At 39.1% G+C, this 14,106-nt stretch overlaps 5 protein-coding genes across 6 annotated transcripts; 3 read left to right on the top strand and 2 right to left on the bottom strand.

Annotated features, from left to right (window-relative positions):
- The first annotated feature begins 2,678 nt into the window (after positions 1-2,678).
- On the top strand, positions 2,679-3,959 carry LOC126747307 (dehydrogenase/reductase SDR family member 4). The gene is made up of 7 exons (XM_050455852.1): positions 2,679-2,853; positions 2,911-3,088; positions 3,143-3,217; positions 3,274-3,420; positions 3,501-3,635; positions 3,704-3,759; positions 3,820-3,959. Exons 1-7 carry the CDS (start codon positions 2,798-2,800, stop codon positions 3,932-3,934), a joined length of 762 nt encoding a protein of 253 aa, XP_050311809.1. The 5' UTR covers positions 2,679-2,797; the 3' UTR covers positions 3,935-3,959.
- A 151-nt stretch (positions 3,960-4,110) lies between these two features.
- LOC126747299 (acyl-coenzyme A diphosphatase FITM2) lies at positions 4,111-5,880 on the bottom strand. The gene is made up of 2 exons (XM_050455841.1): positions 5,719-5,880; positions 4,111-5,659 (listed from the first exon to the last, which is right to left on the bottom strand). The coding sequence occupies exon 2, from the start codon at positions 5,611-5,613 to the stop codon at positions 4,483-4,485; it is 1,131 nt and encodes a 376-aa protein (XP_050311798.1). The 5' UTR covers positions 5,614-5,659; positions 5,719-5,880; the 3' UTR covers positions 4,111-4,482.
- Positions 5,881-6,153: 273 nt separating this feature from the next.
- On the top strand, positions 6,154-7,381 carry LOC126747304 (m7GpppX diphosphatase). Its single transcript, XM_050455846.1, has 4 exons — positions 6,154-6,530; positions 6,579-6,724; positions 6,779-7,000; positions 7,097-7,381. The coding sequence occupies exons 1-4, from the start codon at positions 6,191-6,193 to the stop codon at positions 7,379-7,381; spliced, it is 993 nt and encodes a 330-aa protein (XP_050311803.1). The 5' UTR covers positions 6,154-6,190.
- Positions 7,374-8,455, top strand: LOC126747301 (uncharacterized). Its single transcript, XM_050455843.1, has one exon. The coding sequence runs from the start codon at positions 7,374-7,376 to the stop codon at positions 8,439-8,441; it is 1,068 nt and encodes a 355-aa protein (XP_050311800.1). The 3' UTR covers positions 8,442-8,455.
- A 3,260-nt stretch (positions 8,456-11,715) lies between these two features.
- Positions 11,716-13,527, bottom strand: LOC126747302 (seipin). 2 transcript variants are annotated; one of them, XM_050455845.1, is made up of 6 exons: positions 13,071-13,526; positions 12,824-12,987; positions 12,572-12,774; positions 12,372-12,510; positions 12,194-12,313; positions 11,716-11,901 (listed from the first exon to the last, which is right to left on the bottom strand). In XM_050455845.1, the coding sequence occupies exons 1-6, from the start codon at positions 13,361-13,363 to the stop codon at positions 11,789-11,791; spliced, it is 1,032 nt and encodes a 343-aa protein (XP_050311802.1). In that variant the 5' UTR covers positions 13,364-13,526; the 3' UTR covers positions 11,716-11,788. The 2 variants fall into 2 exon arrangements, with proteins under 2 accessions (XP_050311802.1, XP_050311801.1); XM_050455844.1 differs by lacking the exon at positions 11,716-11,901 and adding an exon at positions 11,981-12,113 and having other exon boundaries at positions 13,071-13,527.
- Positions 13,528-14,106: the final 579 nt, after the last annotated feature.

Raw genomic sequence — 14,106 nt, 5'->3', positions numbered from 1 at the left:
AGACACAAGGTTTGACCTTGACTCAAGGTCACGTGAAGGTCACGTCGTACATGAGAGACCCATCCAAGAGAGACTCAAGGTTTGTCCTTGACTGAAGGTCACGTCAAGGTCACGTCGATCAAGAGAGTCACATCAACGAGAGACTCAAGGTTTGACCTTGACTCAAGGTCACGCGAAGGTCACGACATACAAGAGAGACACATCAACGAGAGACTCAAGGTTTGACCTTGACCCAAGGTCACGTGAAGGTCACGTCGTACATGAGAGACCCATCCAAGAGAGACTCAAAGTTTGTCCTTGACTGAAGGTCACGTCAAGGTCACGTCGAACAAGAGAGACACATCAACGAGAGACTCAAAGTTTGACCTTGAACCGAGGTCACGTGAAGGTCACGTCGTACATGAGAGACCCATCCAAGAGAGACTCAAGGTTTGTCCTTGACTGAAGGTCACGCCAAGGTCACATCGAACAAGAGAGACACATCAACGAGAGACTCAAGGTTTGACCTTGACTCAAGGTCACGCGAAGGTCACGTCGTACAAGCGTGACCTTGAGTCAAGGTCAAACCTTGAGTCTCTCGTTGATGTGTCTCTCTTGTACGACGTGACCTTGACGTGACCTTCAGTCAAGGACAAACCTTGAGTCTCTCGTTGATGTGTCTCTCTTGTACGACGTGACCTTGAGTCAAGGTCAAACCTTGAGTCTCTCGTTGATGTGTCTCTCTTGTACGACGTGACCTTGGGTCAAGGTCAAACCTTGAGTCTCTCGTTGATGTGTCTCTCATGTACGACGTGACCTTCACGTGACCTCGGTTCAAGGTCAAACCTTAAGTCTCTCGTTGATGTGTCTCTCTTGTACGACGTGACCTTCGCGTGACCTTGAATCAAGGTCAAACCTTGAGTCTCTCGTTGATGTGTCTCTCTTGTTCGACGTGACCTTCAGTCAAGGACAAACCTTGAGTCTCTCTTGGATGGGTCTCTCATGTACGACGTGACCTTCACGTGACCTCGGATCAAGGTCAAACCTTGAGTCTCTCGTTGATGTGTCTCTCTTGTACGACGTGACCTTGGGTCAAGGTCAAACCTTGAGTCTCTCGTTGATGTGTCTCTCTTGTACGACGTGACCTTCGCGTGACCTTGAGTCAAGGTCAAACCTTGAGTCTCTCGTTGATGTGTCTCTCTTGTTCGACGTGACCTTCAGTCAAGGATAAACCTTGAGTCTCTCTTGGATGGGTTTCTCATGTACGACGTGACCTTCACGTGACCTCGGATCAAGGTCAAACCTTGAGTCTCTCGTTGATGTGTCTTTCTTGTACGACGTGACCTTGGGTCAAGGTCAAATCTTGAGTCTCTCGTTGATGTGTCTCTCTTGTACGACGTGACCTTCGCGTGACCTTGAGTCAAGGTCAAACCTTGAGTCTCTCGTTGATGTGTCTCTCTTGTACGACGTGACCTTGAGTCAAGGTCAAACCTTGAGTCTCTCGTTGATGTGTCTCTCTTGTAAGACGTGACCTTCATGTGACCTTGGGTCAAGGTCAAACCTTGACTCTCTCGTTGATGTGTCTCTCTTGTTCAAACAAAAAAAATGCTGACGTGAGGTCCAAATTATATGTTAGGACGTTTGAACAGATAATTTTGGCCCCACGTCAGCATTTTTTTTTGAACGCTTTATCACATAATTTGGACTTCACGTCAGCATTTTTCTTGGACGCTTGAACAGATAATTTTGGCTCCACGTCAGCATTTTTTTTTGAACGCTTTATCACATAATTTGGACTTCACGTCAGCATTTTTTTTTGGACGCTTGATCACATAATTTGGACTTCACGTCAGCATTTTTCTTGGACGCTTGAACAGATAATTTTGACTCCACGTCAGCATTTTTTTTTGAACGCTTTATCACATAATTTGGACTTCACGTCAGCATTTTTCTTGGACGCTTGAACAGATAATTTTGACTCCACGTCAGCATTTTTTTTGAACGCTTTATCACATAATTTGGACTTCACGTCAGCATTTTTCTTGGACGCTTGAACAGATAATTTTGACTCCACGTCAGCATTTTTTTTTTGAACGCTTTATCACATAATTTGGACTTCACGTCAGCATTTTTTTTGGACGCTTGAACAGATAATTTTGACTTCACGTCAGCAATGACTTATACTATGTATCTCCATAGTGTTCGTTTTTTTTGGACGTTTGAACAGATAATTTTGACTTCACGTCAGCAATGACTAACACTATTTATATTCATGAAGAGTTCAGCAGAAGACATAGAGTGTGAAGAGCCATCTTCTCTTTTTGCACAGACTTTACAAACTATACCTCACCTTAGTACGTCCCTGGTTGAAGTTTAACCAACGTCAATGTAGCAACACATGCTCCTGTCCTGTCGTTGGTTCAATTTTTACACCCTTGACGTGATTAGATAATTTGGACTTCACGTCAGCAATAAGTAACACTATGTATATTCATGAAGAGTTCATCAGAAGGCATATAGAGAGAGAGAGCCATCTTCTCTTTTTGCACAGACTGATGTTGTGCATCAGACGGCTATAATAACAGTTGCTACATAGTCAAGATCATCACGACGTCATAATTACTGTTGCTACATAGCAAAGGCCTTGACACTCCAAAGATGGCGACATTCATGTCAATATTGCATCAGCTGTACTTAAGAATGTAAACAGACTGCTTTTGTAGAAATGAATAAATAATTAATATTACACAGTTATCTCGTTTTAATTGACCTTTGAAACACTTACAATAAAACGAATGTAATTGTAACAGTAGTTAACATGTCTTTAAAGCGGTTGGTCGGCAAAACAGCCATAGTAACAGCCTCAACAGACGGGTAATTGTTCTCTCCGAATTCACAGCTTCATAAATCTGAAATTGGATTACGTTTTAGCATTGGCTTTGCCATTGCTCAGCGTTTGGCGAGAGAGGGTGCGAAGGTCATAGTAAGTAGCCGAAAAGCGGCAAATGTGGAGGAGGCAACCAGGAAACTCACCCAGGAGGGGCTGGAAGCCAAGGGGCTTGTTTGCCATGTTGCCAAACAGGAGGACAGAAGAAAGCTATTCGAAGAAGTAATTCCTGTCGTCACTTTTGTTAAAAGTCCCATTAACTGAAAAGGTTTTTAGGCAAAGAAACTCGGAGGGTTGGATATACTTGTCTCCAATGCCGCCGTCAACCCTGAAGTCGGAGGGGTGCTAGACGTAAGTTAAAATCCACTTTTAAAGCGAAAAACGTTCATTTAATGGGGAAATTTCAGTGTTCCGAGAACGCGTGGGACAAAATCTTCGAAACCAACCTGAAAGCTTCGTATTTACTCGCCAAAGAAGCCCTACCATTGTTGAAGGAGAGCAAGGCGGGCAGAATCATTTTCGTGTCTTCCATAGCGGCCTTTCAACCATTTAACGTGAGTACAACCCTGTATAACATCTTTTTCAACTCCTGTAACATATAAACCATGAGCGTAAAAATTCTTTTAAATTTCAGCTTTTGGGGGCGTATTCTGTGAGTAAAACGGCCCTCTTGGGGCTCACAAAGGCCGCCGCCGTTCAACTGGCCCAGGAAAACATTACGGTAAACTCCGTGTGCCCTGGCGTTATTGAAACCAGGTTTTCCGCAGCTGTAAGTATATAAATGCAGCAGTTTTCTGTTTAAATGTACAGTTTTACTGTAAAAATATACTGTTTTAGATAACGCAAGAGGGGCCTGCAAGAGAAGTGTCTTTGTCCCAAATACCCATGGGAAGGTAAGAATTTGCTTAAAAATCGCACATTTATTATTGAAATTGAAAATTCACATTTTAAAGGTTTGGTGTGCCTGATGATGTCAGCGGCTCCGTGGCCTTTTTGGCTTCAGACGATGGCTCGTACGTCACCGGAGAAAACCTTGTAATCAGTGGGGGAATGCCTTCGAGGTTGTAATAAAGAAACTTCCACTTTGATTCAATTATGTGTTTTATTAATTACAAACTATACCTACCTCACCCTAGTACGTCAATGTAGCGACACATGCTCCTGTCCAGTCCTTGCTTCAATTTTTACGCCCCTGACCTGACATGTTGCTACATGTGTAAATATACCGGAATTAAGAAGCAAAATTCAGTTTAAAAAATTTTATTTTAAAATTACAAAACATCCCTGAAAACCGCGTGAGAAACAGTGCAGCAATGGCAAGCTGTACAGCTCAGTTGCCTTAAGATTAAGTAGAAAATGACGACAGATCTCGGCCCTTTGTTTCGATTTATTTACAAAAATAATTTGTATAACACTCAATATATTCTATCTACAGATTTATAAAACCTCCCCACGATTTAAAAATAAATAAATAACAAGTTTATCCAAACATTCCACCTCTTATATAGAAGTTTACAATGATAGGGTGCAAAGGCAAGTAGTCACAAATGTTGCTAAGTAAGAGGTGAAACATTCAGAAAAGCAATAAATTAAAATGCAATCACCACAAATTCGTTTTATTTCTCCCCACTACCATCATCGTTTTGACTAGGATTTGGATTATTTTGAGTATAAATCGGTCTGCCCATAAACATGGGTCCAGTACTCCCATTCACTATACTACCAGTGCGCCTTCGGACAGTCACTTGAGGCTCCTTAACCTTAGTTTTAATATACTTGAAAACTCCTTCCCCAGGCAGTTTAGGGAGCAAACTGGGATGCCTAAACCACACCCTGTACGTAAAAAACCATGTCAGAATCGCTATGCAGCCCCCCAAGAACTTCTCGATCATCACATGGTAGTAGAGCATCGTACAAAAGAGCATTATGTCCCATAAGATTTGAAATAAAGTGATCAGAATAAAATTAGCCCTAATGTATGGGGTGTACTTTTCATAGTTAAACTGTAAAGTTTTAAACTCCTCGGGGGTCAAATGCCTCAGAGGGTTCGTGCTCTCTGTTTGCTTAGTGTTCCTACTGTGCTCCTCTAACCTGATGTACTCCTTAATGCTGTCCCAGTTTAACATGGCCCTGGCCTCCTCAATTAGAAACAAACTACCGTAAATCAAAATAAATGAATGCCCCGAAGTGTCAAACCCGTTCCAAATATATCCCGCCTTCAAGCAAGTCTCTTTTGAACCGTGCGCCTTTATTTGGCAACGCCCGAAGCTCGCCTCAATGTAATTAAACAAATTAGTCCAAAAGTACCAGAAAAAAGTTGCCACAGCGATACGAGGCAGATGGTGATGCAGTATTCGCTTCACCTGCCCACAGCAATAAATGTACGAAGTGAATATTACAAAGGGGAGGATTATTAGCAAGTTCCAGCCCCAGGAGTACTTGACGAAAAACTTATTGAATAAATTGTCGGAGCGGGACAAGTATATTCGGGGAATGGTGGCGACGTCCGCCACAAGGGACACAGCGAATAAACATAATAAATATAGGCCCACCTTAATGTTCGTGTCGAAGAAGAGCGACTTCTTGCAGACGTACAGCACCATTAGCATGAAGATCTCTTTGATGGAAGTCGGTTCCGAGGTGGGTTTTGTCCCTTTAAATTCCATGTTACTATCACTTGTTGTCGGTCGAAAATTCATCTTCGTTGGGTGCAAGGGTTTTCTCCTTGAGGGTTTACTTGCCATCATAAAGGTTCGTTTAGCAAATAAGTTAAATATTATGCTTTTGCATAGCCTACAAGTTGAGGAGGTTTCTTAAAGGTTTTTAGATTCACCTGGCGGTGATCAGCTCACCTTTTAGTGCTCGTTTTTTAGCTAATCATTCGAGATTCAAGTAGCATTAAGGGGAAACTCATTTGGTACGTTCAAAGGCGAGGAAATTTGATTTTATTTCCATGAAAATTATTTCGTCCTTTGACCTTTGGCGCATGGTTAACTGTCAATCAAGTCAACGTGGCGCCATCTCGTTTCTAACGCGTGAAGCTACATGACAGGTTTGGATCAACCCAATATATATTCTTTATCTATGGTTTGGATGGTTCAATGATATCAATTGCTACATGTGGCAAGCATAACGTATGTAAACTCACAGGAAGTTTAATATCGATTTCATTTTAATAAATTAATATCAGTGTGGCGCCATCTAGTTTTTAACACACGAACTAGGCCCGTGTTGCTACTGGACAATTTAGCAACCCAAACGTCATTCAAGTGACAGTTGACATTGGAACCTAACCCTACTTACCCATGCTGTTTGTTTACAAACATGGTGGAAGAAAACGAGCAAAGCAGCGGGGAACCGGCGAGAAAACAAGCGAAACTCGTGGAAAACTCCACAGTTTCCGCGCACGGAAAGTTAAAAGACTTGTCGGGCTTCAAACTAACGGACGTGCTACAAAACAACACGAAAGCCAAAACGATTTTCCTGCGGGGCAAGTTCGAAGCGGAGGAGGGCGAAGCGCTGGTTATCCTGGAGAAAACCGCGTTTTGCGGCGAGAATTTCACGCAGGAAAGCGATTATTTTTCACAAAAGAGCGCCCTAGAGAAAGTATTCCAGAATGACGTTTATGCAGACTACAAGTACTTCCCTGTTCAAGAGCTCAACAGTAGGTAACTTTTTGCAGTAAAAACACTTTTTTAGGGCATTGTTTTAGGCGTAAAGACCACAATAGTACATCCAGCTACTGAGAAGCACATTTCAAAGTACTCAATCCAAAACTTGTACATGCTAAATGAAACTCCAGAAATCTACAACAAATTCACTTTGCCACACTTGAACACAGACAAATTTGACTTGCAGGTAACCTTTACAGCCCCAGATAAATAGGAAAAATTACAAGAATTTGGTTTGCAGTGGGTCTACAACATCTTGGAACACAAATCAGAGACAGACAGGATCCTTGTGGAGGATTCAGACCCTGTAAACGGCTTTGTGGTTGTTCCAGACTTAAAGTGGGCTGGAGAAATAGACACTTTGTATTTTTTGGCACTTTGCAACCAACGAGGGATTAAAAGTATTAGAGATTTGACTGGGGAGCATTTACCGTTGCTGAAGAATATCAGAGATAAGACTGTGGTAAGTGTTAAATGAAACACAATTTTTTTTTTAATTTCACCCCAACAGACCAAAAAAACATTAAAATTTCTTGCATTTAAAAAGATTTCTCTTTAGGCCGCCCTAACCTCAAAGTACGGACTGGACAGTTCACAATTAAGAATCTACTTCCATTATCAGCCGTCGTTCTACCATCTGCACGTGCATTTCACTTATTTACGCCATGAGGCTCCCGGTATCTTGGCCGAGAGGGCCCACATGCTCACCTCGGTCATAAGCAACCTGGAGTTGCTACCGGATTATTACCAGAGGGCCACGATCCCTTACGTCCTACGGGAAAACGACAAACTGTTCGCCAAATTAGAGAAGGAGGGTCTCTTAAAGAAGAAGGAAAATGTATAAGTCCGTAGTGGTGGAGTTTAGACCGAAATTGCAAAGTGTGAATGTGTTTGTGTGTCTGAACGATGAGTGCGAAGAGACTGTTGTGGAGTTGCTCGAAAGTTCCTTTAAGGTGTCCTTGAAGTGCAGCAGCAGGAGTTTGACAGTGGAATTTGGCCCCTTTAAGGCCCAAACTTCGACCTTAAGTTCACTGAAAACCTCTAAGAACTTCATAAGCTTCAGGTTTTTCACTCAAAAAACTTCCACCGCCATGGGGAGCTTTAAAACTGAACTGATTACCAACCAAAGTAGACCAAAAGGGGTTGTTGATGTGGCAACAGTCGAGCCCAACACTAATTACATGATTAAATGTCAAAACTGCCAAAAGGGGTTGCTTGAGACACCCATAAAGTTTGACAGGGTCTTACCGCTACCAGACAACTTGGACTCGGGAGATTGGTTCTGCCACGCGCACGATTTGCCCCCCAAAAATGACCGACTGGAACCGAAACCTAAAGATTTGTTTTATGCCCACTGTTTCGTGAAAATCAATTGTGACATTTTGAGAAACTACTTCGAAAAAAATCAGATTATGGTGTGCAAATCGTGTTTTAATTGGCTGGGGGTCAAGGAGGGCGGTACCGCGAAGTTGTGGTTCAACACCGTCTCGTTTAACCAAATCACCACCCGAGGTTTGGCCGATTTAAATTCGATGGTGAAAAAGTTGTTTGCCAATAGTCTCTTTAATTCCCTAAAAATCCTGCTGCTCTACCGGGACGCCAACGGGATGAAAAACTATTTATTGCTGTGGGTGTTGGAAAAATGCCTGAAAATTAACATGAAAACTCCGAAGGAACCGGATCGGGAGTGCGAGGTGGCCAAAACGTTGTTCAGGTACTTCGAGGGCGACAATCACGACTTGGTGCGGCAATGGAAGGCCGAGCACAACGTCGAATTCATGGAAGTTTCCCGGAATATGTTCTTGGAGGTTATGAAGGACTTGTATTTGTATAATAAGGTTTATCCGATAGAGTTTTCTAGGGCTAATGACTTTTTAGTTTCGTATTTGTTTTTGTATCAATAAAGTTTTAATTCGGAGGTCCATTTGTTTTTTTGCACTTTTCAACGATTCCAATTAAAGATATTCCAAAATTTCAATGGAAGCTGAAAAACGGTTAAGTTTGATTCCAAGTATAGAAGTCCAGTTTACTTGGTAAGTATTTGGGGTGAATTTCAAAAAATGCCATTAAAAAATTCCAATGGAAGAATTTATTCCAAACCTTCAAAGGGACTTCAAGAAAGGTCCAATCTACTTAGCAAAATAAAAATCAACTTGATAGGACCACTACTAAGGAAGTTATTAAGAAGGTTACATGGACTAAATATGTATCAATGAAAAACAGGTGCTTTTCAAAAAATGCCATTAAAAAAATTCCAATGGAAGAATTTATTCCAAACCTTCAAAGGGACTTGAAGAAAGGTCCAGTCTACTTAGCAAAATAAGAATCAACTTGATAGGACCACTACTAAGGAAGTTATTTAGAAGGTTACATGTACTAAATATGTACCAATGAAAAATAGGTGATTTTCAAAAAATGCCATTAAAAAAATTCCACTGAGAGAATCTATTAAAAACCTTTAAAGGGACTTGAAGAGAGGTCCAGTCTACTTAGCAAAATAAGAATCAACTTGATAGGACCACTACTAAGGAAGTTATTAAGAAGGTTACATGGACTAAATATGTACCAATGAATTATAGGTGCTTTTCAAAAAATGCCATTAAAAAAATTCCAATGGAAGAATTTATTACAAACCTTCAAAGGGACTTGAAGAAATGTCCAATCTACTTAGCAAACTAAGAATCAACTTGATAGGACCACCACTAAGGAAGTTATTAAGAAGGTTACATGGACTAAATATGTACCAATGACAAAAAGGTGATTTTCAAAAAATGCCATGAAAAAAATTCCAATGGAAGAATTTATGACACACCTTCAAAGGGACTTGAAGAAACGTCCAATCTACTTAGCAAACTAAAAATCAACTTGATAGGACCACTACTAAGGCAGTTATTAAGAAGGTTACGTGGACTAAATATGTACCAATGAAAAATAGGTGATTTTCAAAAATGCCATTAAAAAAATTCCAATGGAAGAATCTATTACAAACCTTCAAAGGGACTTGAAGAAAGGTCCAATCTACTTGACAAAATAGAAATCAACTTGATAGGACCACTACTAAGGAAGTTATTAAGAAGGTTACATGGACTAAATATGTACCAATGAAAAATAAATGATTTTCAAAAAATGCCATTAAAAAAATTCCAATGGAAGAATTTATTCCAAACCTTCAAAGGGACTTGAAGAAAGGTCCAATCTACTTAGCAAAATAAGAATCAACTTGATAGGACCACTACTAAGGAAGTTATTAGGAAGGTTACGTGGACTAAATATGTACCAATGAAAAATAGGTGATTTTCGAAAAATGCCATTAAAAAAATTCCAATGGAAGAATTTATTCCAAACCTTCAAAGGGACTTGAAGAAAGGTCCAATCTACTTAGCAAAATAAGAATCAACTTGATAGGACCACTACTAAGGAAGTTATTAAGAAGGTTACATGGACTAAATATGTACCAATGAAAAATAGGTGATTTTCGAAAAATGCCATTAAAAAAATTCCAATGGAAGAATTTATTCCAAACCTTCAAAGAGACTTGAAGAAAGGTCCAATCTACTTAGCAAACTAAGAATCAACTTGATAGGACCACTACTAAGGAAGTTATTAAGAAGGTTACATGGACTAAATATGTACCAATGACAAAAAGGTGCTTTCCAAAAAATGCCATTGAAAAAATTCCAATGGAAGAATTTATTCCAAACCTTCAAAGAGACTTGAAGAAAGGTCCAATCTACTTAGCAAACTAAAAATCAACTTGATAGGACCACTACTAAGGAAGTTATTAAGAAGGTTACATGGACTAAATATGTACCAATGAAAAATAAGTGATTTTCCAAAAATGCCATTAAAAAAATTCCAATGAGAGAATCTATATTAAGAACCTTCAAAGGGACTTGAAGAAAGGTCCAATCTACTTGGCAAAATAGGAATCAACTTGATAGGACCACTACTAAGGAAGTTATTAAGAAGGTTTCATGGACTAAATATGTACCAATGACAAAAAGGTGCTTTTCAAAAAATGCCATTAAAAAAATTCCAATGGAAGAATTTATTACAAACCTTCAAAGGGACTTGAAGAAAGGTCCGGTCTACTTAGCAAAATAAGAATCAACTTGATAGGACCACCACTAAGGAAGTTATTAGGAAGGTTTCATGGACTAAATATGTACCAATGACAAATGGGTGATTTTCAAAAAATGCCATTAAAAAAATTCCAATGGAAGAATTTATTACAAACCTTCAAAGGGACTTGAAGAAAGGTCCAATCTACTTAGCAAAATAAGAATTAACTTGATAGGACCACTACTAAGGAAGTTATTAGGAAGGTTTCATGGACTAAATATGTACCAATGACAAAAAGGTGACTTTCAAAAAATGCCATTAAAAAAATTCCAATGGAAGAATTTATTACAAACCTTCAAAGGGAGTTGGAGAAAGGTCCAATCTACTTAGCAAAATAAGAATTAACTTGATAGGACCACTACTAAGGAAGTTATTAGGAAGGTTTCATGGACTAAATATGTACCAATGACAAAAAGGTGACTTTCAAAAAATGCCATTAAAAAAATTCCAATGGAAGAATTTATTACAAACCTTCAAAGGGAGTTGGAGAAAGGTCCAATTTACTTAGCAAAATAAGAATCAACTTGATAGGACCACTACTAAGGAAGTTATTAGGAAGGTTGCATGGACTAAATATGTACCAATGAAAAATAGGTGCTTTTCAAAAAATGCCATTAAAAAAATTCCAATGGAAGAATTTATTACAAACCTTCAAAGGGACTTGAAGAAATGTCCAATCTACTTAGCAAAACAAGAATTAATTCAATATAACCACTAATAGGGAAGTTATTGGGAAGGTTACATGGAGTAGTTATGTGCTAATGAAAAATTGATGATTTTCAAAACCTGCCATTAAAAAAATTCCAATGGAAGAATTTCTTCCAAACCTTTAAAAAGACTTGAAGAAATGTCCAATCTACTTAGCAAAACAAGAATTAATTTGATAAGACCACTAATAAGGCAGGTATTAAGAAGGGTACATGGAGTAGTTATGTCCTTCAAAAGAACCTCCGAAAAGGCCCAGTCAACTTAGCAAAACCAGAATCACTTTGGTACAACCACCTACACAGCTGCACCAAGCATATATTGCAGATCAATACACAATAATAACCAAAATAAGGGTAAAAAAACAGGTGAAAATATATTAACACTTAAATCTACTTTACAACAAAACGAGTATCAGAAGTCTTTAAAAGCCATCGAGGGCATTAGCGATGTCCACGTCGCTATCCCTAAAACGCCTCGTCCTCCGGGGCCTCACAACCATATCCTCATCCTCACCCGTATATGAACAATCAGACTCTGAAAATTCACTTTTTTATTTGCCCACCCTCTTTGTACTGAAAGTTTTCACATGATTTAGGGAGAACTGAAACAAACGTTTTATATGTTTATTTAATGATTTTTCTTAGCAAATACAGAGAAAATCTTCAGCACCAGTCTAACAGGGCTCAACAAGAGCCTCCCAGTTAAGCCCTCGATGCCTCCACTGGTAGCGGTAGCAACTGACTTTTCTGTATTAAAAAAATTAAATTAATTGACCCACCAGCACCTCCCTAAACCACATGAAAACCTCAACCGCTTTTTGACCTACCGTCTTCAATAACCTCAATTCTGTTCTCCCCCAGGTACCTCAAATACTCCTCGGAGTTTATTATTTGGTACCAGCTGATGAGGCAAGAGAGCGCTATGAAAAACAAGTTGGCTGTTATACCTGAAATTTTTTTTATTTCTTTAATTTGATTTGCCTTTCTACCAGAAGCAAATCTTACCTAAAGCAGCGGAAAGTATGGGCCAATTAAACATTATATATCTAAGCCCAGAAAACCTGGCGTTAACAGAAAATTTCGCTGAATAAATTTCAATGTGCCTTGTCTGCACCTCCACGTAAATATCAGTAACAGCTTTATACTAAAAAACGTCCTTTCAATGTAAACCCATGTTTCGATATACATAATAAAGCACACTGTACCTCCGACTCTTTATAATCAGAAAAAAGCTCTACATGAACAACTTGCTTTTCTTCCGCTGACCCAAATATAAAAAATGGTATAAAAACCACTTTATATATTGTGTCCAGAAAGTTGCTCTTGTAGTGCAGCATGGCTGACCTACAAGAGTTCGCCACTGTCTTACCGTCGCTGCCCCTAAACTCTACACACACCATAAACATCCCTAAAAAACCCCTTATAGGAACTGTCAACTTAATCATAAATAAAACTACCCAATTCTTTATTTGCAGGAGACTCAGGCATTTCTAAGTCAAGATAAACCTTATAGGGCTGATCCAGCATGAGCAGCTGCTGCTTTTTTGTTAGCTGCACATGCGCTGATGGAAAGCTACACATACCCTTTTCCACTTGGCAGTCGTAAGTGGCCACACAAGGCCTAAAGCCCCACAATAATAATAATAATATTAAGACCAGAAATGTTTTTCAAATGTATGGCAATGTTTTACATGGAGTACTTACGTAAATTTCAAATGTACGGGCCTCTCGTGCTTCAAAATCGGGACGTAAACGTAATAAAACGCCATATACATGAGTATAGAGAGCCACACCAGAATCGAGGTGATTAGGGCCACTATGGTGCCCCTGATGGCGATTTCTTTGATGTTATTTACCCCAGATCTGGTGCGTGTCTTGTACAGCGTGACGGTGTCATGAATGAACTTGATCAGCGGCAATTTCAGGTACTGCCGCGTGAACTCCCGGGGGCCCAACCGAAAGAACGTACCCAGAAGATTGAAGAGATTTCTCATCATTTTCTCTTTATTTTTAAATCGGTTGGATAATATCGAAACTGTCTCACTTACTGATAACACATTTTAATGGATTTTATTATTATCTGAGACGTTTATCTTCTTTTAGGGCTTTAAACACCATAGACCAAATGTCAAGCATCATGTTTAGTAAATATAACCTCATTTTCGTTGACATTTGACATTGACGTATGACCCTTTAAGCTTGGACAATAGAGGAGTGAAAATGAAATGTTGCTACATTCCAATCAAGAAGGCTATAATGTAGGACATTGAGCTTCATTTAATTTTTTGAAGACTGTGTTGCTTGTTTAGGCAAGAAAAGGCAGAAGACAATGAAGTAATAATTCAATTAATAATTAATTAGAACAGTTAGTAGTTCTATTGGGCTACGTAAATATAACGTAACCTTTATTTGTCAATTGACGTATGAATTTTAGATAATAGAGAGTGTTTCTACCAAGAAAGTTTTAATGTAGAAGGTTCAGCTTATTTTCATTTTTTGAAGAATGTGTTGCTTGCACAAGTAAAAGACTAATTATTAGTTAATTTGAACAGTTAATTATTCTTCTATTCACTTAAATATAACCTTACTTTTTTTTTCATGGTTGACAGTGACATATGAAGAGTATAAGCCCCTAAAATGTCAATATTTATTTATGCAGTTATGCAGTTATAACTCCTATTTGACAGTTGAACCCTTTGACAATCGAAGGGCTGAAAGCTAAATGTTGCTACTTTGGAAG

This window comes from Anthonomus grandis, chromosome 19, assembly GCF_022605725.1.
Source record: "Anthonomus grandis grandis chromosome 19, icAntGran1.3, whole genome shotgun sequence".
Taxonomy (NCBI): domain Eukaryota; kingdom Metazoa; phylum Arthropoda; class Insecta; order Coleoptera; family Curculionidae; genus Anthonomus; species Anthonomus grandis.
The sequence above is the reverse complement of the archived record's forward strand: the minus strand, read 5'-3'. Positions and strand labels throughout refer to the sequence as shown.

Bases quoted from the DNA above. Each gene is read 5' to 3' on its own strand.
- LOC126747307 (XM_050455852.1), top strand. From the start codon at position 2,798: ATGTCTTTAAAGCGGTTGGTCGGCAAAACAGCCATAGTAACAGCCTCA. The intron at 2,854-2,910 runs GTAATTGTTCTC...ATTACGTTTTAG, and splicing joins GTAACAGCCTCAACAGACGG to CATTGGCTTTGCCATTGCTC. The intron at 3,760-3,819 runs GTAAGAATTTGC...CACATTTTAAAG, and splicing joins TCCCAAATACCCATGGGAAG to GTTTGGTGTGCCTGATGATG.
- LOC126747299 (XM_050455841.1), bottom strand. From the start codon at position 5,613: ATGATGGCAAGTAAACCCTCAAGGAGAAAACCCTTGCACCCAACGAAG.
- LOC126747304 (XM_050455846.1), top strand. From the start codon at position 6,191: ATGGTGGAAGAAAACGAGCAAAGCAGCGGGGAACCGGCGAGAAAACAA. The intron at 6,531-6,578 runs GTAGGTAACTTT...GCATTGTTTTAG, and splicing joins CCCTGTTCAAGAGCTCAACA to GCGTAAAGACCACAATAGTA. The intron at 6,725-6,778 runs GTAACCTTTACA...TTTGGTTTGCAG, and splicing joins CAGACAAATTTGACTTGCAG to TGGGTCTACAACATCTTGGA.
- LOC126747301 (XM_050455843.1), top strand. From the start codon at position 7,374: ATGTATAAGTCCGTAGTGGTGGAGTTTAGACCGAAATTGCAAAGTGTG.
- LOC126747302 (XM_050455844.1), bottom strand. From the start codon at position 13,363: ATGATGAGAAATCTCTTCAATCTTCTGGGTACGTTCTTTCGGTTGGGC. The intron at 12,988-13,070 runs GTAAGTACTCCA...GTGGGGCTTTAG, and splicing joins CCCGTACATTTGAAATTTAC to GCCTTGTGTGGCCACTTACG. The intron at 12,114-12,193 runs GTAGGTCAAAAA...TTTTTAATACAG, and splicing joins AATTGAGGTTATTGAAGACG to AAAAGTCAGTTGCTACCGCT.